The sequence below is a fragment of the Vipera berus genome (assembly GCF_964194415.1).
Source record: "Vipera berus genome assembly, chromosome: 1".
Lineage (NCBI taxonomy): Eukaryota > Metazoa > Chordata > Lepidosauria > Squamata > Viperidae > Vipera > Vipera berus.
In genome coordinates this window covers 275,178,543-275,202,323 of record NC_138202.1, presented here as the reverse complement: position 1 = coordinate 275,202,323, position 23,781 = coordinate 275,178,543, and the positions used below count along the sequence as shown (strand labels likewise).

At 37.8% G+C, this 23,781-nt stretch overlaps 1 protein-coding gene across 1 annotated transcript in view; it reads right to left on the bottom strand.

The window, feature by feature from the left end:
- The window catches only part of ESR1 (estrogen receptor 1), a gene marked incomplete at both ends in the record, with an annotated part of 164,273 nt that overhangs the window by 9,137 nt on the left and 131,355 nt on the right, over window positions 1-23,781 (bottom strand). Inside the window, 2 exons of the mRNA XM_081314948.1 lie at window positions 1,456-1,589; window positions 9,160-9,298. Of these exons, the coding sequence (XP_081171074.1) occupies window positions 1,456-1,589; window positions 9,160-9,298 (273 nt within the window). The remainder of the gene's footprint in view (window positions 1-1,455; window positions 1,590-9,159; window positions 9,299-23,781) is intronic.

The window sequence follows — 23,781 nt, the reverse complement described above, 5'->3', positions numbered from 1 at the left end:
AGCCCAGCATCTTAAGTGCTAGCCACCATGCCACCTCAAGAATGCACTATATTGCAGTGGTCCCCAACCTTTTGTGCATCAGGGACCGGTTCTGTGGACAGATGTTTTCCCACAGACCAGAGGTAGCATAGTTTTGTGTGCTGCCTGCATCCACAGATGGGGCTTTGTTTATTTGTGCAGCCCGGTTTCTGGCATGCTGCGGTCTGGTGCTGGTCCACAGACCAGGGGTTGGGGACCCCTGCTGTACAGAATGTATTTGGGGCTATTGTTACTCTAGGACAGGGGTTTCAAACTCATGACATCATGTGACATGTCGTGACATATTGTGACTTTTTTTTCCATTGCCGGCAATGGGGAGGGCATGGTTTCAGCATGATGCATACGACCCGTGAGCCGGCAGTTTGACACCCCTGCTCTAGGATAAGATTGTTTTCCAAAATATTGTCTTAGGTCTAAAGACAAGTCACTGTACTAACAACAATCAAAGAACTACACAGAACAAAAATCTTGTCTTCTTTTCCTCCTGCAGTTGTCTCTATGGAATTTCCTATTTTCTTCAGGACAGCCCAGAGATGTACATGGAGTGTTTTTCATGGAGCATGGATGGCAGCGAAGAAGAGGAGAGAATACAAAACTTTCCTTCTTGAACACCTGAACTACAGGGGCTACTGTCCATAGTACTATGTCAAAGGCAAACCACAAATAAGGCCAACATTTTAGAAATTCCTATGCTCTTTCACACCTCAGATAATCATCTCAGGTATATACAGGTAGTCCTTGACTTACAACCATTCATTTAGTGAATGAAGTTACAATGGCACTGAAAAAAGTGACTTATGGCCATTTTTCACGCTTATGCTCATTGCAGCATCCCCATGATCAATATGATCAAAATTTGGATGTTTGGCAACTGGCTCATACTTATGACGGTTGCAGTGTCCCGGGGTCACGTGATTGCCTTTTGTGACCTCCTGAAAAGCAAAGTCAATGGGGAAGCCAGATTCACTTAACAACTTTGCTACTAACTTAACAACTGCAGTGATTCACTTAAGAACTGTGGCAAGAAAGGTCATAAAATGGGACAAAATTCACTTAACACCTATCTCACTTAGCAACAGAAATTTTGTGCTCAGTTGTGGTAAGACGAGGACTACCTATATATCATATCAACGACAAAAGGTCAGAAACATAGAACAGAAGCTTGGCAGGTCTGCAGCAGAATGCCAGGGATCAAAGGATTAACCTCCCCAGAACCATCTTCTGGAATCAATCTTCCAAATAAGAATGGCCTATAATATGGTGCCACCTAATAATGCCAGGAAGGACACAATGGTTGGTGATTTTGGAAGCCATTGAGATCTCCAAGAAAAAAATATATATATTCTTCTATCCTTCTCCTGGAATAAGTCATCCATTAGGCTAAGTTGTAACTTTAAAGACACATATCTCACTTACCAGAATTGAGTAGGATGATAGATTTAAGGCATACAAATTCTTCCCCTTGAACGTTCATCATTCGAAAGCGAGAAGAAGTAGCCAGCAGCATGTCAAATATTTCTACAAAGCCTTCAACGCACTTTCCTTGATTCCTGCAAGAACAAAGTGGTATGTGTGTGTGCATGAGTGTTCAACAAAGAGAGCTGAAATATTCATGTGCCATTTGTCCAGGGAAGGAGTCTCCAAACTTGGCCACTTTAAGACTTGTGGATTTCATCTCCCAGAATTCCTCAGTCGCCCCTCCCCCCATGCTGACATTTGAATTTGGATACGTATGTTGGATAAGGTAAACACTAAATTACAGAACACAATAGAATGGTGTACATAAGCATGCAATTCATAAATGGAATCGCCCATTTTAAAATTCTCTGGCCTCCAACACTGTAAACCAAATACATGTATTTGAGAAAATTCTATTTTCATTTCAAAATTCCACACACTGAATAACTACAGCTAACATCTGTGCAAATAATACCTATTTAATGTTTGACTTATTACGCATTCTTCCTATTCTACACATAAGTAGCCCACTGTTTAACTGGTATAGAAACCATCAGACACTTTTTCCTCCAACTATCCTCTCTACAAGAACAGGCTGGAAATTTGCAGTCATTGCAAAGGCTTTCAACATTAATCCTGATCATGCAGCTGAGATAAAGCCAAGTGATTTTTAATTCTCAAAAATGCGTTTTTTTTAAAAAAAAAACATGTTCTTATGGATTGCTATAGAAGATCGCTCAGAAAGAGCTTCAGCCACATGTGCTATATTACTTAGCTTTTCTCTTTTGCATTGCTTCCAAATCTTGGTTCAAAAATTTCTAAGGAGGCCTGTTTGGTGATGTCTTAACCCAATACCTACTGTGAGGTGGTAAATCACATCATACATTCAGAGGCAGACATTTCATCCAAGTGGCTGAATACATTTTCCTATACAAAAGTAAATGGACATATTTTATGTGTGCGGCTAGAGAGGTTTTACACATAGTTGATTTCCAAAAGAAAAGGGGGATGATTAACAGCAATTATTTACGACTGCTGCTTAGACTTCTGAGCAAATGTTCAAGTATGCAGTCCGCCAATATCTTAATGTTCCTGAGAAAAGTACATTTTTTTTTAAAAAAAAAAGACTGAAAACAATCCTTAAAGTAAATCAAACCCTTTGGAAGGTGTTTCTGCTGCTCAGGGAGCGGCATCATTTCTATGGAGTCTTTCAACTAGAGCTTATTCTGTTAAGTGGTAAAGAAATCCTGCAAAATGTGATCCAAAGAACAGAGATTGTGCTGTGTCTGCATTATCCAGGGAATCGGCTTAGGGTTTTCATTCCCCACTCTCTCAAAAGCAATGTGGGTCTGATCCCAGGATAGATTCGCTTGTGCCAACTTGGGTGCCTGAGAACAAGGAACAACATCATTCCTTTAGTTGGTTGACAGGAAAATGCAGGAGGGACGGGGAATCCTGCAAGCATTTAATCAGTGCTCGTGTTCTGTACCAGCCTGCTACCGGCCCTGCAGAAAAGGCAACCCCTTTACAAATGGCAAGAGGCTGGAATACGTCTGCCAAATTTATTACTACAAAAAACAAACAAGACATGAACCAAGATACAGGAGCTTTGAAACACTATCTGAGCGGTTGCTTTCAGCAAACCAGCCCTCCCCACACATTCCCTTTATAAAGAGTTCAGGGCGTGGCCTCTCTCTGCCTCCTTCCGAGAAGCCCCACAGCCTTCCTCTGTTTACTCCTACTTGACTGCCTCCTGCGTCGGGCGTCCTTGAACAGGGCCAGCTGTGGGTCATCTTCATCCACACTGTCAGGCTCACACAGCTGGGTCTCCATGGTGACCAAGTGGGAGGGGCCTGCCTGAGGGCTATCATCAGGAAGATCTTCAACCCCCTCAGCAAGGTCTTCAACACCCCCCTCCTCCTCTGAGTCGTCCGACCCAACTGCCGAACCCACAGGCTGACCCTGAATCACAACAGCTCGCCCTTGCCTATCCCCTGAAAGAATGGTAAAAAGATGCATGTCAGCAATTTGGCAACCAGATGTTTTTTATTATTATTATTATTATTATACTGCCACTCCTAGCTGTTTGTTGCTGTTGAATCCGAGATTGGGTTAATTTAGGTGGTGTTCACTGCTTTCAGATTCTTGCACCTCTTCCTAAATGCAGGCAAGCCTAGATGTATCAATTTCAGGTGTGATATTGACAATAATTCATTCTATTTCCTCTACTTTTCAGAAGAGGATCAGCCAGTTGCAAAAGGAGAGTTACTGTCCCGGTTGGTGTTTTTTTCCCCTTCCCCTGTGATTCTGGTCCCAAAAGGAAGAGAGTAATTGATGCCTTCGGTTCAAGAGCTAAGTGACAAGAGCTCTCATCAATTGGGAAGCCACCAAATTCAAGGTTTCAAACTCTGCAAAAGAAAAGGTTGACTTCACTGGGCTTTCAAATATATTGTGGACAAGCCTATAGCTTTTTGGCCTATGCGGAAACTATTTGGAATGGGTTCAGTGAGATGCTGCCCACCCATCGTGATAATGAGGTTCTTCTTTTAAAGGTATTTGCATTGCTTCAAAACCTTTGCCACAAGAGTGGCAAGTACAATTTAAATAAAGATGTTTAAGCAACGATAATTATTTGCAAAAGAAATGGAAAGCCTGGGAGAAAAAACAGTAAACTTGCAGACCTCTTTCTACAAAGAGGGTTCTTTTTCAGCAAATAAAATGCCAAGTTCCAAATCCAATAGTGACAGCAGCAATTTCCATCTTCCTGCCACTAATGCAATAGCAAATATTATCTCAAAAACTAAAGTGTAGAAAGTGATCCAAAGGACTGAAAGGGAGACAGTGGATTTCTTTCCACAAGAACTGGTATGGTCTAGTTTTATTTCTTTGGCAGTTCATATAAAACAGCTCATCTCAGATTAAATGGTCCAAATAAAACCTCTCTTCCTTCCCTCTCTTTCCATTTTCCTAACAAGCTATTGGTAAACGGGAGAGCATATTCATTCTCTTCTTTTCATTAAGAAATTCAACTACCCAAACCATGTTCTTTTAGGTTTCTATTTTAGAGTTGGAATTGGGGGTGGGGGTGATATTTTAAAGCAGGAGGCCTCTTGGAGGCAAACATCTGCTATCCCCACTTTAAACCAGCCAAATTTACTCAGAACACCCTGAATCTGCACCTCTCAAAGGTGTCCAGTCTACCGCCAAATTTCAGTAGCGTGGTATGTATGTAATGCATAGCTGGACATAGTCTTGAAAGACTTCAATTAGTCTCTTTTTACACAGGCACCGTAAAAGAATAGATTTACAGCACCAAGAAAACTGATGTGAAATAATATGAAATTTTGGTGTCCTCAAATATTGTGTAAATAGCCAATCAGTTTATCTAAGGCTCTAACACAACTACACATGGCGGGTTCTTAATACCTTAGATAAGTATAGTAACAGAGCAGTTATAAAATCACTTTTCTATCTTTCTAATTCCCTAAGCTTTTGCCTAAATCTAGTGGAATTGTTGGAAGCTATAGGTGCATTCTCTTTCCATTCTTCTCCAGAAAGTCCAAAGTCTTTTGATTTGACTGTGACAAATTAGCATGTTTATGAAAACATGTAGATTTAAAAATGGATCAGTCTTCATAAAAATCTAATGTTTGAGCAAAAACATAATAAGTAGAATGTGATTAGACTATGCAATCAACAATTTATTGGCATATGATAACATGAGCAGAGTTGTTCCAGTCAGACATCTTACAAAGCTAAAAAGCTCAGAAATAACAGAGATAAATATATTATCAATAGTTTAGGTAAGGGAATTCCCGGGACTTTTATCACGTTTGCAGATGACACCCAACTAGGAGAAGTGGCTACTACCAGAAGAAGAAAAGAAGATTCAAAAGCATCTAGACTGTCTCAATCACTGGCATTTAAAAATATATCTATAAAATTTTGCCTTCTAGATATGAAAAACTAAAACCCTAAGCAAAGGGGGGGGGGGAACCCAGGCTTTGCAATAGTGCATGTGAAAGAGATCTGGGTATTTTTGGTTAGCAAGCTCAATACGATCCAGTCGTGTGATGCAACTGCTAAGAAGACAAAAGCCATCTTGAATAATATGACCAAGAGCACAGAGTCAGGGACTCATGGAAGGAATTGTTCCACCCTACTCTTTCCTAATCAAATCCCACTTGCTGTGCTGCATCGAATTCAGAGGAGGCCTATGAATATAATAAAGGCCTTGTTATCTAGCCCTATCAGGAGTGGGGAAAATATTTTTTATATGTTTAACTGACAGAAGAGTTAGCTGATGGATGATATGAGAGGAGTTGAAGGATTGTCATGTAGAAGAGGAAACATCTTGATTGCCCCAGGTACAGTGGCTTAAACTACAACAAGGTTGGTTCAGGTCCAATATGAAAAAAACAACAACCATGCAGATTGTATGAGTCACCTGGCAGACCAGACTGCCACTTGAGGTGGTAAGTTCTCCTTCCCTGGAGGATTTCAAACAGAAGCTGGATCATCATCTGTCAGAGATGTTCTGTGGTGGATCTTGCACTGACCAATTGGGATTAATTGACTTCTAAGATCACATCCAACTCCATGAGTGAAAGACTCTTAATAAATATATGTAGGATAAGAATTACATAGTACTGTAGTGCTTTTCTAAGAGTGCAGGTCCAAACCAATGCACCTGACTAGGATGAAAAATGGTAGGTAGGGGATTGTTACTGATGAACTACACAGCATTATGAAACCTTCAGCTTTCTTCATGACTTAACATGGTATTGCTGTAAATATTTTCACAATGTAATGTTGAACACACATGCTAGTTGTCTCCAAATTGGTACATTCCAGATGTGCACAGACTACAATTTCCAGATTTCCCAACTATCCTGGCCAATATTCTGATTGACTGGGAATTCTAGGAACAGTAATTTCCATACATCCAGAAGGCACCAGGGTGGGAAAGGATCATATATGTTAATGGGATGAATCACTGCAATCTCCCCTTACGATTGTTAAGTGAATCTGGCTTCCCCATTGACTTTGCTTGTTAGAAGGGCACAAAAGGTAATCACATGACTCTAGGACACTGCAACCATCATAAATACGAGTCAGTTGCCAGGTGTCTGAATTTTGATCACATGACCATGGGGATGCTGTAATGGTCTTAAGTGTGAAAAACGAACATAGGTCACTTTTTCAGTGCCGTTGTAACTTTGAATGGTTGCTAAGTGAATTGTCGTAAGTCGAGGATTACACATACATACATAGGTACATACATGACATAAAGGCTCAGCAGGTGTCACAGAAGAAAGACTTTCAAAATCTCAGAGCAATAAACAGTTTATGCTGTCACTTTTCTAATATAAATACCCTTGCAAATGATTGTTCTAAGGTGAAGAATTCCTTTCACCAAGCCTGCTGGGATAGCGTTCAAGAACAAATCCCCTATTTTCATAAAAAAGACAGCTGACAGACAGACAAATGGCCTTTTGCGCTTTTCCTTTTAGACATCCATATAAAACCATTTATATTTTTACATAAATCCCTCATGTTATGTTTTACATAATATGCTTGGTGAGAAAATTAAGACTATTAGGCAGTAATTTTTATAACAATTTCTGAGTTGGAACTTTTCAAGAAAAAAACCCACAGAATAGAATAATGGCTGCTAACTCATAATTTAGATAATTCGGAGTAATGAAAAAAAAGACATTGTCAAAAGAGAAAAAAACATGGGAGATTTTTTTTTGCTGCTAAGCTTTTGAATACAGGAAAGACAAACAGAGAATGACTTTAAAATAGATAACAAATAATGTATTGTTGCTGGCACTTCCAAGTCAAAATTCCTATCTTTGCTCAGAATTGCACACCTCTTACCAAGAGGATTTTTTTTCCTGAGGCTTCAACTTAGCTGCTCTTGAACTCTGCAGTGGATTCTTCTTGTAAATAACATTTTAAACAATATTAGTTTTTAAGACCCGGGAACCACATTTCTTGATTATTTTAATTAGAATTTTTATAGTTTTGAATCACAATATGTTTATTATTAGTATGTTTTATGTATCATATTGAAGTCCTTGGCTATCAAATTGCTTTATACCATATATAAATAAAGATAAAATGCATAGACTCAAAATAAAACTAGACCCACTATATAATTACCCTATATAAAATATACTAGGTGATGCATAAAACAAGAACATGTCAGTTCATTAAAAAGTGAATTTAAAAACCCTGCCACAAAACAAAGGTATAAACGTAAGAAGCGATTCACTGTTCGAAACAAAAAAAAAAGTTATTACAAAGGAGTTTAAGAGGCTTGTAGGGGAAAAGTCCAATCTCAAGGGGGAAATGTTTTTTTTTAGGGAGCCAACATATTTCTGATCTTACATGCAACCCCACATAATATTGCTATGTTATATGTTACACTGGAGCTCTTGCCAGAACTGTGGAAAGTTCTGGGATGACCTGGGAAGTCTACTTACAGTGATATGATACAATGTATTTTCTACATGGCTATATAATAGCATATTAGTAAACTAGTAACACATACTTATTTCAACCTCCAAATCCCCATAGGGCAGACATGTCAAACACAAGGCCCGGGGGCCAGATCCGGCCCATGAAGTGGTTTCATGCAGCCCGCGAAGCCATCCTGGAAACAGTGAGAGAACGGCCCCCACTTCCTTGGCCCTGGCCCAGAGACCCTCCTTCTGCCAGAGACCCTCAGATCTGTCTCACTCCTGCCCAGGCCCCCACAGGCACCCTTGATGTGAACGATATAGAGCTGGCCATGCCCACCCAGTGGGCCATACACACTTTAGCCATGCCCACCCAGTAGGCCACGTCCACCCAGGCCACACCCACCCGGCCCCCTGAGGGCAACCGCAATGCTGATGCAGCCCTCAATGAAATTGAGTTTGACACCCCTGCCATAGGGGCACAATAGGTTTTGACAGAAGATTTTTGAAATTTCTCCTCTCTACCACTGCTGAGGGAATGATGTCAAAATATGTGTGTATGGGTTTGTATATAACACACACTCACAGAGACACACACATATACACACCAGAAGATAAACAGATATATACAGCACTTATATATCACCTAGTCACTCTGACAGTAAATTGGTTGGAAAACGCGAGATGCTGCCATCTTGCTGAAGCTAAACAGGTATGGGATCTGCCAATGCCAGCTTTATCTTCCTCTGCATGCCAGCTTGAAGTCCATGATGGATAAAAATGAACTGGGTTACAAATGTCCCAGTTATATAAAAATGATAGCTATGTTCAGTGCTTTTTTTGTAAAAGAAAAAGGTGCCAGAACTCACACATGTTATACAACCCGCCTTGCCTACCCTACAAGGTTCCATCCAAAAAAGGTGCCGGAACTCCGTTCTGAGCATTCAATGAGAAAAAAAGCCCTGGCTATGTTACCATACACAGCAAAGCTGGCTCAAATCTTGGTCATGTAAATGCATGGATTACATGTTTTAGCAAGTGTTGTGTTGTTTTTTTATCGCAGTAACTCTTCTCTCCTTTTGGCTATAGGATCTCATCAGTGGCACAATAGATAGAAGGTCAAAATGACTTCAATTATACTGCATAGCATGGCATTTACACCAGCAATAGTAACATTACCAAACTATAGACTAACCTGTCCAACAATAAGTTGGGGGCAAAGAGCAGCTTTCCTGGATGCTCCATAGATCTCCAGACTAGGCCAATCATCAGTATCTCTAACCAGGCACATTCTAGTAGATGGACTTGATCATGGAGTGTTAAGTCCACAAAGCCTAAAAGAAACAGAAAGGCAGGATTTATTCAGTAAAAAGAACAATTTATGAGAATTAGGAAAACTCCAAAGTTTGGGTTGACTCATTCAGTTGCAGCAGATTCATGAATCGATTAATCTTTTTGGCCTGCTCTAAACCGATAAATGTACAGTATATGAAGACAAGATTGGCAATTTGACAAAGAGTTGATTTTCTGTGCTTTAAAATAGTATAGAAAAAAATAATACATGTTATCAAAGAATCATAGAGCTGGAAGGGACTTTGGAGGCCTTCCAGTCCAATCCCCTCTTCAAGGCAGAAGACCTTATACCAGGGGTAGGCAATCTTGGCTCTTTTATGACTCGTGGACTTCAACTCCCAGAATTCCTGAGTCAGCTTGACTGGCTCAGGAATTTTGGGAGCAGGAATTCTGGGAATTGAAGTCCACGAGTCATAAAAGAGCCAAGGTTGCCTACCCCTGCTTTATACCATCCTGGTCAAATAGATATCCAGTCTATTTTTGAAAACCTCCAGTAATAGAGCACCCACAACTCCATGAAGCAAGCTATTCTATTGATTAATTGTTTGCATGGTCAGAAAATTTCTCTTTATTTCAAGGCTGGATTTCTCTTTAACAAGCTTCCATCCATTACTTCTTGTCCTGCCCTCTTACGCTTTGGTGAATAAGTCAATCCCCTCTTGTGTGTGACAGCCCCTCAAATATTGGAAAACATTTATCATGATGCCCCTAATCTTTCTCTTTGATAGGCTAGACCAGACATGTCAAACTCACAACGTCACATGATGTCACGCAACGTATTGGAGCTTTATTCCCATTGCCAGTTTCCTGGTGATACGTCCGGCCCATGGGCTGGCAGTTTGACACCCTTAGGCTAGACAAAACCTAGTTCCCTCAACCATTCATCATTTGATTTCATCTCTAGACCCTTTATCATCTTTTTTGCTCTTCTCTCCACACTTTCCAAGGTTGTGATGTAAAACACCATAAGGCAATTTCCTGTGTGTTCTTTTTTTTTACAGTGGAATCCTAAATGAAATGTGTAGGGGAATAATTGTCCTTCTACATTTCATAAATATTGTGTTTTGCAATTACTTACCATTCTAATGTCTTAAACCATGTATTTGAAATCAAGCATGTATTATATGCAAAGTGCCCTACATGGAATTACATTTGTATGCATGTGCACACATTCATGTACACTACAGGCTTTATAAATGTATGACTTTTATTATTAGGCAATCAGAACTTATTTTTCAGCTAGGAAAAATTTGATTTTTTTAAAAAAGTAATTCTTTCTCTCTGCCCATTTCCTAACACTGTTATGAAGAAAACACAAATGTCTGTCTATAAGTACAGAGAATCTCACTGAAAGACCAACTTTTCTGGTTAGCTTCTTGAGAACCAACAGAATACACGCTCGAGTTCAAAATGGAAGAAGATATGAATTGTGTTTATACATTTTTTTTAAAAAAAGTAATCTTGAGTTTTGATTTGGGGGTTAGTCCATTTTAAGATTGCACTAAGAGGAAACTTAGGGATTATATGATGGACACATTTCCCTATTGTATAACATTTTTTGATTTTCCTGCTGCATTAAAATCTCAGATTATCACTGAAGGCAGTATAAAGTAGCTACTTAACATAAATCTAAAAATGATACATCTATATCATCTATGTCTATCGTTATCCCTTCTCTTTTTTAAGGTACATTTTTCAGACAGGTTTTTTTTCCAGATTCATTCATTCTCAAATTCTCAATTCTTTTGGCCTCTGTCAACCAACATTTCATCCATATGGACTGCTTTGCTTTCCATTAGTAGGCTCCCTCCATCTCTACAATAACTGAGTGGTCTCCAAGTATTGAGTTTAACAAAATTAGGGATATATCCCATATTCATGGTAGGTCCTATCCACACGTGCTTGAATTAGAAATTATCAAAACAGCGTGGGATATCTAGTTAGAATACAGATACATTTACTCTCTGTCCTGAGCAGAAATTGGATTATTTTGAGCACTGCTATATTTTCCCACAAAAGCTAATTCTCCAAGGAGGTAGAACTGTTGTACAGGTAGTCCTTGTTTAGCAACTGCCTTGTTTAATGACCATTTGCAGTTAGGACCGTGCAGGTCTTTAAAACAAAGGAAAGCTGAAGCAGTCAGTTTCTCTTAGTGAGCCCTTTGCTTAATGACCAAGTTGCTGGTCCCAATTGTGATCACTAAACAAGGACTACCTGTATAAGAACTGAACAAACAAGTTTGTGCGAAAAGAAAAATAATTCATCTAATAATTCATGTGAGACACTAAATAGACCATCCTTACATTATTCGATAATAAAAATAAAACTAAGGGTAAGCCAGAATGTAAGAATGTAGTCAACAGTGCCTCCTATATTTAAGTCTAGCATAGATTTCTGCTATAGTTTAAACTTGAACATTATGCTAATTAGAAGTTTAACAGGACACCTGCAATTGATTGCTCAGAGCAGTTAGTTGCACAATTGATTGCTAAAGCTCAAAGTTCTACAATTGATTGCTTAGATGAGATTAAGAACAGGATGCTCTGATTAGATCTGAGAACTATATGTCTTCTTCCTGGAGCTGGGAACAAAGCATTCTGCTTGAGGATAGGAACTGTTCTTTCTTTTATTGGAGCTTAAACTGTTGAAATACTGTTTCAAATTCAACTAATCTATCCATTCTGATATATGTCTATCTATTCTGATATAAATACAGGTGTTCCTTTTTCTTCTTTCTGTTCTTTGAAATGCAGTTTATCTAGTACAATATCTAGAGAGTACTAACATTAAGAATATGAGAAATAACAGCGACTTAAGGAGATTAATATCTAATTATTCAAAACCTACAGCTTACCAGTTTATGATAAAACAAGAGTTACTACTTGAGGCATCAGACGAGTAGGTGCCTCTTCATTTTTCAATCCTTTGAAATATATTTAAATGAAATTGCAATGTACTCACAATGTATTTAATGTGAGGTTTTATTCTAATACTCCTAGCAACTCTATTATGGGATTGGGTATATTTTTGAACATCTCTTCAGGCATCCTTAGCTTTCAAAAGATATCAGCCAATGCTGGATCACATCTAAGCCAGTTTAACTTATAAATGAACAAAGCTCCATTCAGCTTCCTTCCAAACCAAAATGAAAGATCTTACTATATCTCAACCCAATGATAGATGATCCATGTACTTGCCCCAAATTGCTGCAGGTGTGGTATTGAGGCAGAAAACCACACAGTGTAGATCAGGGGTCTTCAAACTTGGCCCTTTTATGACTTGTGGACTTCAACTGCCAGAATTCCTCAGCCAGCACGCTGGCAGAGGAATTCTGGGAGTTGAAGTCCACAAGTCATAAAAGGACCAAGTTTGAAGACCCCTGGTGTAGATTTTCTGAGTGGTTGTAAATAAAATAGTATGTAAGCATACATGATCAAAAGTCTTATGAATGGTAAGGGGGAAATGACCAAGAAAGAGCTATAAATAATACACAAATGCCATTCAAAGAAATGCCCAGTTTCTGAAAAAAGCAGATGAACTGTATGAATTTCAAAAACATTATTGAAATTCTACACAGAGATTAAATGAATCCTCACATATTGTACAGCAGGGGTCTTCAAACTTGGCCCTTTTATGACTTGTGGACTTCAACTCCCAGAATTCCTCAGCCAGCGTGCCTGGCTGAGGAATTCTGGGAGTTGAAACCCATAAGTCATAAAAGGGCCAAGTTTGAAGACCCCTGTTGTATGGCAACTGTTCAACAACAAACTCTTCAATCAATGAGCCACAATAAAACAATTAGCATGTATTTATTGAATTTTGAATTCAGATTAACATCAGTGACATTATTTTCCAATGGTTTTGTAAAATAATAAATATATTCAGTGGCATAAAACTGAATATCAATTATCAAATTAGTAGCATTCATGAAAGATACTTAAAAAGGTTTGGTAGGTTTAATTATGCTACATGAGCAATATATGAAAACAGTCCCTTATATTTCTGTGTGGTATAGATTATTCTTGTGCTCACTCATAAAAGAATAGAGATATGTACATGGGGTTCTAATTTATTGCAGTATAATAAATGGTTGATTATTCTATTGAAATATATGTTATATTTGCAGAAGGAATGTTAACTTTGATTAGCTTCTCTTACCCTGATCGTGCTTCAAGCAAATTGCTTTTTAAATCAAGAGTCTGGTCTCTTTAATTAAGTCATTGTAAAAGGAGATTTTAACAGAGGACTGAGTTCTCTCATGTCTTGGTTTAAGTACATCTATTTCATTGTTAGGCTCTTTATCCAGATCTTCAAATCTGTATGATATTAGAAGATTTGATAAGAAGATTTTATAATTTACACTGTACAAATATTATTTATGATCAGCTTTTATAATCTACAAGATACATATGATCATAATTTATATACTATTTGGCTAAAGAAAAGTAGAATAAAAGAGAAATAGTCATATTTAAAAATGAAAACATTAAAAGGGTTACAATGAAAAACAAAAAAACCAAAAGTTTGGAAAAGATTAGATTTATATAGGACAGTGATGGCGAACCTTTTATAGACCAAGTGCCAAAACCACAACCCAAAACCCACTTATTTATCGCAAAGTGCCAAGGCCGCATCAACATTGTGGTGCCCTTGGGGGGTGGGGCAGGGAAGCATCTCTGAGTGCCGATTTGGGACGCAAAAACCAGGAGTGCAAAAATGGGACACCGTGCTGCAAGGCGCAAAAATGGCCACTGCCACACCACAGGGTGCAGATACAAGGCGCTGCACCATGCAAGAACAGGGCAGAGCTAATTAGTATCATGCAGGAACTAGCCCCACCCCATTTGCAGCCCCTCCCTTTTCTTCCAGTCCATCAATCGACAATGGTTGGTGACCTCTGCTCTACCACCTCTACTCAAGCTTGCTAGTCGGCTGCTTCGCCTCCTTTGTGCTGGATGGGGCTCCTGCTCTGGGAGGCGGTGGCAGCTTGATGGACCTGCTGCTGACAGAGGTGGCATGCGTGCCAATAGAGAGGGCTCTGAGTGCCGCCTCTGGCACGCGTGCCATAGGTTCACCACCACTGATATAGGAAATCATGATGTACAATCAATACATATGAATTTGTTATAAAGATGTTTTAATTAAAGCCCCCAAAAAAGGAAATGGAAAGAAATGAAGGTAATGTTTATTTAAGAAAATGTATATATGGTTACCCAACTCCAGGAGTCTTCTAACTTGGCCCTTTTATAACTTGTGGACTTCAACTCCCAGAATTCTTCAGGCAGGCATACCAGCTGAGGATTTCTGGGAGTTGAAGTCCACAAGTCATAAAAGGGCCAAGTTTGAAAACCCCTGGCCCAACTCAGTCTCAGTGAATCCAGGCAGCTTACTAAGATAAAAACCTAATATAAAACAATAAAAAGTAATTAACCCCATTGCCTTGGGGACAACACTTAATCAAACAAGCCCCTTGATGGGCTCCATCCCACTCTGGGTTCCCCAGGCCCATTGGCAAAACCAGGTCTTTAGGGTCTTATGAAAGACTGTCACAGTGGGGACAATAAATTAATAGCACACGTGGGATGACTTTTCCAATTTGGTTACTGACTTGCAAATGAGGCATGAATATGAATCTGTGCTTTTAATCTCTCAAACAGAGTAGATGACAGCAATATCTTTCCTATGTGTAAGATTTTTTAATATAATTTGCTATTGCATTCCCCAAAGAAAGTTTCTCCCCCCACCCTTGGGTGCAGATAGGTGAGGCAATGTCAAACTCCATTACAGGTAGTCCTCAACGTATGACCACAATTGAGCCCAAAATTTCTGTTACTAAGTGAAACACTTGTTGTCACTTTTCACCTCATTTTATGGCCTTTCTTGCCACAGTTGTTAAGTGAATCACTGCAGTTGTTAAGTTAGTGACATGGTTGTTAAGTAAATCTGGCTTCCCTATTGACTTTAACTTGTCAAAGGTGATCACGTGACTCTAGGACCCTGCAACCGTCATAAACATGAGTCAGTTGCCAAGTGTCTGAATTTTGATCACATGACCTTGGGGATGCTGCAGCAGTCGTCAGTGTGAAAAAGAGTCAGAAGTCACTTTTTTCAGTGTCACTGTAACTTTGAACAGTCACTAAACAAACTGTTGTAAGTCAAAGACTTCCTGTGCTGTCAGCCCTCCTGGGTGAAGCTGACCCAGGATTAGTTGATTAGATGAGTAATTTTACTTTATTGTAAGGCTACATTAACAGAATCCTGCAAGTCTGAAGGTACCAACCTCCTGCCACTATTTTAATCACCCAATCAATTAGATTGTAAACTGACCAGAGTTGTACGACAATGAGATGGCCAGTGAATACATTTAATAAATAAACAAACACATCAGTAAAGTGTGAGCCCTTCCTAAGTTTCTTCCTCTGACTGTTAAGCCCCTGAGACTCCCTATTCCAGTGATGGCAAACCTTTTAGAGACCAACAGCCCAAACTGCAACCCAGAACCCACTTATGTATCGTCGGGTGCCAGGTGGGTGTGGGCCACTGGCTGGATGTAGCCAATTGGGTGGGTGTGGCCAATTGGGTGGGCATGGCCCATTGGTGGGCGTGGCTGCAGTGGTAACGGCAGACTGGGTGGGACTAAAAAGTTCAATCAATCAATTCCAACTTTGTGAGATCTTTTTTTTCACCATGAGAAGTTGAAATTGATTGATTGATTGAACCTTTTTTTTTGCACACGGCGGTGGAGGCCTAAACTGAAAAGGTTTTATAAAACCCAGCTGAAGGCCTAGGACTGGGGCGATGGCAGGCGTGCCCACAAAGAGGGCTCTGCGTGCCACCTGTGGCACGCATGCCATAGGTTTGCCACCACGGTCCTATTCTGTTGTCTATTTCCTAGGTAACATCTCTTCCACTAGTCTCTCAAGGTCATTCTTCCATAACATTGCATCAGAGAGGAAGTATAATTATTTGCAAAGGTAGCTTCTCTCTCTAACCCAAGATCTTCTTCCATCACTATCATTTTCTTTGAGTGACAGTAGCCGAAAGTTGACAGCATGAGTTGGAACCAGTATCAAGTTGCAAAGGGATTTATGAGGTGCCACTTTGGCTTCAAGAACATGGAGCTGCTGGGGAAATTTAGAAGCGTGGAACGAACCTAAAGAAGAAAAAGTTCTTGGTGCTCAGGTTTCGGTGTCTGCAGCAACTTTTTCACCCCCACCCAAATTCTGTGAGGAGAACACTATTGAAACAAAACAAGCTGTTTTCTGTCTATTGAAGTTCACCAGATCCATTCAACTTCAACTCTCTTCACAGCCAGCCTACCCAAAATAAATTGAATAAATAAATAAATTTGAGCTGTCGGGCCTAGACTGAGGGGTTTTAATTGGGTTTTAATGTTTTAACTTTTTTAAATTTTGGGCTTTAAATTTAATCATTTTTTTTAAAAAAAATAACTTTTGTATGGTATGATTTTAATTGCCCTGTAAACCGTCCTGAGTCCTATGGGAATAGGGCGGTATATAAGTCAAAATAATAAAATAAATAAAGAGCAACATATCTGGAAAGCGTCAGATTGAAGAAAGCTGCCTTTCACCATAAAATAACATCTTTCTTATCACCAGGATTCATGGTACATTTTTTCCCCACCAGTACACTAGACTAGATTAAGTCAAATTAAAAGGATCTTCTGAAATTATCTAAATTGTGCAATTGAATGTCAAGATAGAATAGTGAAAAATAAAATAAATGGACTATCAGAGTGCCCACCTGTGTTCTAAATGTGGCAGCTCAAATTTTGAAATCTTTGCAAAAGATTTCAAAGGGAAAAGAAAATTGTACTATCTGCAAACGAGATAGAACAATAGTGTGTCTGTGAATCTGTATTGGTATTCATTTGTGTTATTCAGTGTATTTCAGTGTATTGTAGCTTCATAAGGGAAAGGAGGACAGAATTCTTTAAACTCATATGTAGACTCTGAGAAATGACTACAACATCATTCCTGACATTAGGACCCTGACTATTTAATCTATTTTTGGAAAACCAAGCAGGATTGCATCATTTGCTGATGTTTCAGTAGCAACAACCCACTCCAATCATCCACTTACTGTACAACCGTACTTCTTTCATTTTAAACTTAAATTGAAACTTTTGGATGGGCTACCTTTCCAATCTGCGTTCCAGACCACCAAGAACATACTCACATCCACAACTCTGCAGGAGGAAACACCACCTTGCATAACTGCTGCCTTTTTCCAAATGTGCATTCCCCCCAGTACAGATTTTTCTTAGGTAATTCCACCAAATGTACAGAAAAGGCTGCACCATCCGTCAAAGGGCAGACACCCTCTTGTGGACTGCATTCAGTGACTACATTCTCCATAAGATTTAATTTTCAGTTAATGCATGTAGAGTTATTTGCATTGTTGGTTTGCTCATGCAACTATCTTTGGCCACAAGAGGGGAAACAAAAGAGATGATCATTCAGTCATAAGGGGACATCAAATGTCCAAGCAATGCTTCAGTTGTTGCATCTTGTGCATTGTTTCCCACTTCAAAAAGCTGAGACCATCAATTGGGTGCTTTGGCTGTGGAAATCACTTTGCCAGAAATGACAAATGAAGTTCTGCCTGTACATACAAGACACAGAAAGATTTGCTGGCTAAATCTTTCCTCTTCTGAATAACATCATTTTAGTTTTGCATGGACTAAGCCTAAGCCAGCTGTGGATTGTTTAAGGTATAAAAGCATTGTTGACAGTTTTACTGTCTGTATATTATTTTCTGAATAGCACAAGTGGAAAAAATGAGAGATATTGCTTGATGCTATCAGCAAATGAAAAGCTTTTCATCCCCATATTTTATTCTTCCTTTATAGAAAGGGGAAAAAAGACTAACATTTATGAGTTGCCTTTTGCAGCACAGAAGAAAAACAAACGTTGTCACCTGCCTAATTATTTAGTTTAAGCCTCAAATAAGAATCCAAGCAGGGGAAAAAATCTGCAGCTAGTCAAAAACTGAGGCAATGTGTTTCCCCTATATCACATAAAAGTATGGATTATATCCAGGCTCCAGTGGTTGAAGCTATCCAAGAATATCCTGAGGATATGAGTGAAATACTGCAAGATGGCAGGAACACTATGCAGTCAAAGTTCCTTCTGTTTTTTTAGGTGCATCACACAGATGACTCAAATAAAAAATAAGCAGCCCTTCAATTGCACCATCAGGGCTTTTTTTGTCATAGAATGCCCCGAACGGAGTTCTGGCACCTTTTTTGGATGGAACCTTGTAGGGTAGGCAAGGCGGTTTGTATGACATGTGTGAGTTCTGGCAGCTTTTTCTTTTATAAAAAAAAACACTGAGGGACACTATTAGCTTTTTCCACCCTACCTGAGGGACATCTCTGAAGCCATCTTGTCTCATTCACAGGGCTTTTTTTTCTCGTAGAACGCCCAGAATGGAGTCCCGGCACCTTTTTTGGATGGAACCTTGTAGGGTAGGCAAGGTGGGTTGTATGACATGTCTGAGTTCTGGCACCTTTTTCTTTTACAAAAAAAGCACTGCTCATTCATATTTGTCAATTTACATGTCATGTTACATGTCCTCAGTCAGAGTTTAGAACAATATCTGAAATAATCTTATTTCTCAGCAAGTGTTCTCTCCCTGATTTTTTCTGTTTTCAAAACTGCATTTTTACTTGTTCTTCCTTTTTTCAAAAAAGATTCCTCTGACGTTTCCTCAGAGATGCTGTTTTATATTTTATTTTTATTATATTTTAAGCCACCCAAAGTTGGTATACAAGTGAAATGAGTGGTGGGTGGGTGCGTCTGTGTGCGTGTATAAATCAATAAATATCAGGTCCAATAACAAGTCTGACAGGAAAAGAAATGGGAGGAAGAAAACTAGTGCAGTGTGAAGGAGCTAAAATGAAGCAAATTGATTTTTGTATAAGTTTGATTTAGTTATTCATTTACTTGTCTGAGTTATAAATGTACCATCTCCCGGGATTAGTTCTCTTTCCCAACTCTTTATAGTATTCTGGATACATCTTTCTTTTCTTGCACATCCATGTTCCAATAAAGCATTATGCAGTTTACACAGTGGACTATTTCACGTGCTAAGAAGGCCTATTTGCAAAAGATTGTGGAAGATGATTTCTACTAAAATTAGAGATACCATATCTTAGCTATAAAACTCACGGTGATTATTTAGATGGTAGCAAAGAGTTACAGAAAACTCTGTCTTCTACCTGCCAACTAGCGATCATCCAGAATGTCTGAGTTTGGGTAGATGTAATAACACGATGTCTTTATTTTGTACATAAATAGTCTTTTTTTAAAGTAGTGGTGTGTGTGTGTGCGTGCGTGCGTGCGTGCGTGTGTGTAAAAATGTCATCCATAAGTGTTGCAAGAAAAAAAGTCTGCTGCAAATTGCTAGCTCCAGAACTCATCACCTCTTTTTAACATTAAGAAAGAAATGATATGCTTGAAAAAATTGGCAGGGAGTTTGTTTTGGTCCCTTTTCTGTTCATCACAAAACAAATCTGTGCTTGTAGAATGAAGTCCTTTAAGCCTAATTATTTTGTAGCCTGCATTAGGGTCATGGTCCAAGGTACCACATCTGGTGTTAATTATTTTAAAAGGTCATTTTACATTTGCTATTATGGACTATTCTATATAAAAGTCAGAAGAAAACCTTTTAAAGGAAAATTGAGATAGTATTTACAGTTGTAATTATAGAGATGACCATAAAAATTGTCAACTTTGCATTAAGTCCTTTATTTTAAAGGCCATGACAAGCATTTTCTCTAAACTGGTCAAAATTATGACTTCAGTGGAAATTTACAATAACTCATCTCTGTAGAGTGTTCAGAGAGAAAGAGACAGAGAGGGAAAGAGCCTCTTTATATAATCACATAAAATAATTAAATGATTGCTCGTTTCATCAGGGTACTTAAATATAAGGGAAGAAAGGCAGCACCATCTTTTACAGGGACATAAGCCAAGTTTAAGGCAATATATAGTTGCTTTCGATAACTGTTATAGCTGTACAACATTCTTTAGTTTTAATTTTAGAAGTAACAAGTGTTCCTCTTAAAAGAGGCTAGACAGACACAAGCCAGACAATATTGTCACAGCATAAAAAGTCTCCTTAATTACAACCATTTATTGTAATATGTTTATATATATATATGTTTTCTGAGGTTTTTGCGGGGTTTGTATGTGGATCTTTGGTCATTCGGGTTTTTCCCCACGTAGAATTGGAGGTATCAGGGCAACGTTTCGACGCAATCTCATCCTTCATCCTCAGGCTGGTGACTTCAGCTTCGTTCTTCTGGGAACGAAGAACGAAGCTAAAGTCACCAGCCTGAGGATGACGGATGAGATTTTGTCAAAACGTTGCCCTGACACCTCCAATTCTATGTGGGGAAAAACCCAAATGACCAAATATATATATATATACATATATATATATACATACATATACATATACATATACATATATATATATATACATATATATATATATATATATATATATATATATATATATATATATATATATATATATATATATATATATATATATACATACATATATATATATATATATATATATATATATATATATATATATATATATATATATATATATATATATATATATATATATATATATATATATATATATATATATATATATATATATATATATATATATATATATATATATATATATATATATATATATATATATATATATATAAACTGGGAGGCTACAAGTACTGGTCCTGCCTTAGGCATGAAGCCAGAGGCGTAACCCTGAACCAGTCACTCTGTCTCAAACCTAGGAAAAAATTAATGTCGAGCCACTTTCAAAAAGCTTGCCAAGAAAACTGCAGAGACTTGTCCAGGTGGTTGCCAGAAGTCAAGAATAACTTGAAGGCATGAAAAAACAAAAACCCACAAACATATAACTATAGCAAGAGAGCTTTCTCTTATGTTTGTTCAAATTGACTTCCTCTTTCATTTTATTGACAAAATAAATCTGGCCTTGTCAACCAGATCTAAAAGGGCAAAATCCAAGTGACGTTACTTACATAATACAGGTTGAGAATGTGACCAACATATTCTTTCCTTTGACTTAGATCCTACCATGGGGGTGTAATCAGTTTAACCTTTTCTTCACAATTTCACACATAGAGCTATTTGCATAATTTATTTCTATCTCTAGAAATTATTGAACTGTGAAGGTAGTGTTACCTGATTTGCACTGCAAAAATCTTAACTATTACTAGATGATTTATATTTCTCTGGATATATATTTTTGTATATATATTTTATTAGAATTTTTTAACATAACATAAATCATTCAGTAATTTGTAAACAGTATGTTGTCTGGGTAACATTTATAAGACAATCTTTAACAATTAACTTTTATGATCTATATTCCATATGTTAATTTCATTTGATTTCCCCTTTCCCCAAAGTATCTTTCTTTGCAAAACATTAGATTAAAACAATTCTCATTATTTTAATTAACAATTAAGTATATAATTTCAATAATCCTATTTGCCATTTTAAATGCCTTATCATAAATCCTGTTGCCATGTTTATTTCAGCTTATTTCTCCCCCCAAATTCTAAATATTCTTACTAGTGACAATTTTTTCAACAGTTAACTATATTTACTTTGGTGGATTTAATTCTGTTTTTTCCATATAAGCCCTCTCATAGTTTTATATTTCTTAATCAATAAGTAAAAAAGTAGAAAGAGAAAAGAAAAGAGGAGAGAGACAAAAAAGAAGAAAAAACAAAGAAAAAGAAGAAAAAGAAGAAAGAAAAGGGAAAAAAGACAAGAGCACTGAGATACAAAAAATAACATACAACTTAAAATATGTATCCCTCCTAATTTAATATATATTTATTCTCTCAATTTCTTACTCTTTTTGACCATAGCTAGGAATGTATTTAATTTATTTAAACTTTAAGCATTCCATTCAATAGTTCTAATCATCTAATCCTTTAACTCTCATTCAAAACACATTTTTATGCTTTTCTTATCGTCACATTTAAATAACTAAAACATTTGCTTTGTTTAAATCATTTCAACTTTTTTTTAACAGAAAGAAAAAAACCATATTATATTAATTAAGAAAAAAAAGAAAAAATCATCCCTCTAAGAGTAATATATTTCAAAGTTTTTCCATTTCTTTAGCCATATTCAAACAAATGTTTCTTTTTTAACTATTCTCTCTGATAAGTTCCATCATCTATTTTCTTGATTTCCATTTTAGTCTTTTTTCTCTGGCCATTGCCTTTCTTAATAAGTATGTTTTGCTGCATCATTTGTTTTCCCGTAAAGAATTTTTTCTCATTCTTTTCCTTATCTTCAAAGTTGCTTGGACGTGTTGAAATATTTCCCATTTGGATTAAATCATGATTTTTTATTTTATACGGCTCCATCTTTAAGTCTCTATCCTCAGAATTATGTTCAGTCATCTCTACTGTATTTTCCTGGGAAATTTCTTGGAGTGAAATTAAGTTGGAAATAAGTTGATTCATGCTCTCAAGGTTATTCTGCATTTCTTTGTAGTTTAAAGTCATTGTCCTTTGAAATTGTTGCTGCTTATCATATGTTTCTTTTTGTGAAGTATTCATTGCTTCAGTTTTGTTACTCTCACTTTGTTTACACAGCTGCATTTTCTAAAAACTATGAGGATCAAAGAAAAAAATCCTCACCCACCAGCAGGTGTCAGCGTTTGCTCATTTTTCAGGTCTTTCTAGTCTTTTTTCTCTCTCTAAAGGGTAAGTTTCACTGCTTCCAGTAACCAAAAGGAGGGAACAGAATCCCCCTCCCCCTTTCCTTCTTCGGAGATCTCTTATTTTGGGGACTTTCTTCTTCAGGAAAATAAGTAGGATAGAGAAAATCAATATGCTTACCCAGATTCAAGCATGCTGTTTTAAATCCGCTTAATTTAAAAGCTTATGACTTCTGTTGTCTCCAGCTATGGCTGAACATGCAGTTAGTCAGCCTTTTCTTTTGTTGGTTTCTGGGAGGCTTCTCCTGGACCATTCGTAGAGACCGCCATCTCAACTAAGTCCCTGGGATTTCCTTCCTTCATTCCACCCCTTCAGGGTGGGTTCTGGCCCCTTAGGGTCCCCACAAAAAGAAATTCCAGCCAAAGAGTTCGGCATTCCAAATCTTCAGACTGCTCACTGGAAAACAGGAACAGGAAGTCTTCTCTGGATTTTTATTGCCATCTGTGATTGCCTCTATTTTTTCATCCTTGGTAGCCCAAAGTTATGCAACTTGATAGAAATGCAAGAACAATGTAAGAAGAGTTGTGCTGGATCAAGCCAAAGGCTTAAAATTCAAAACCATGGCCTCCCAGTTACCAACTAGATAGTTCCCCCTTTTAAATTGTAATAATATATGAATACCATGTACGGTTCATGTGGATTAAATAG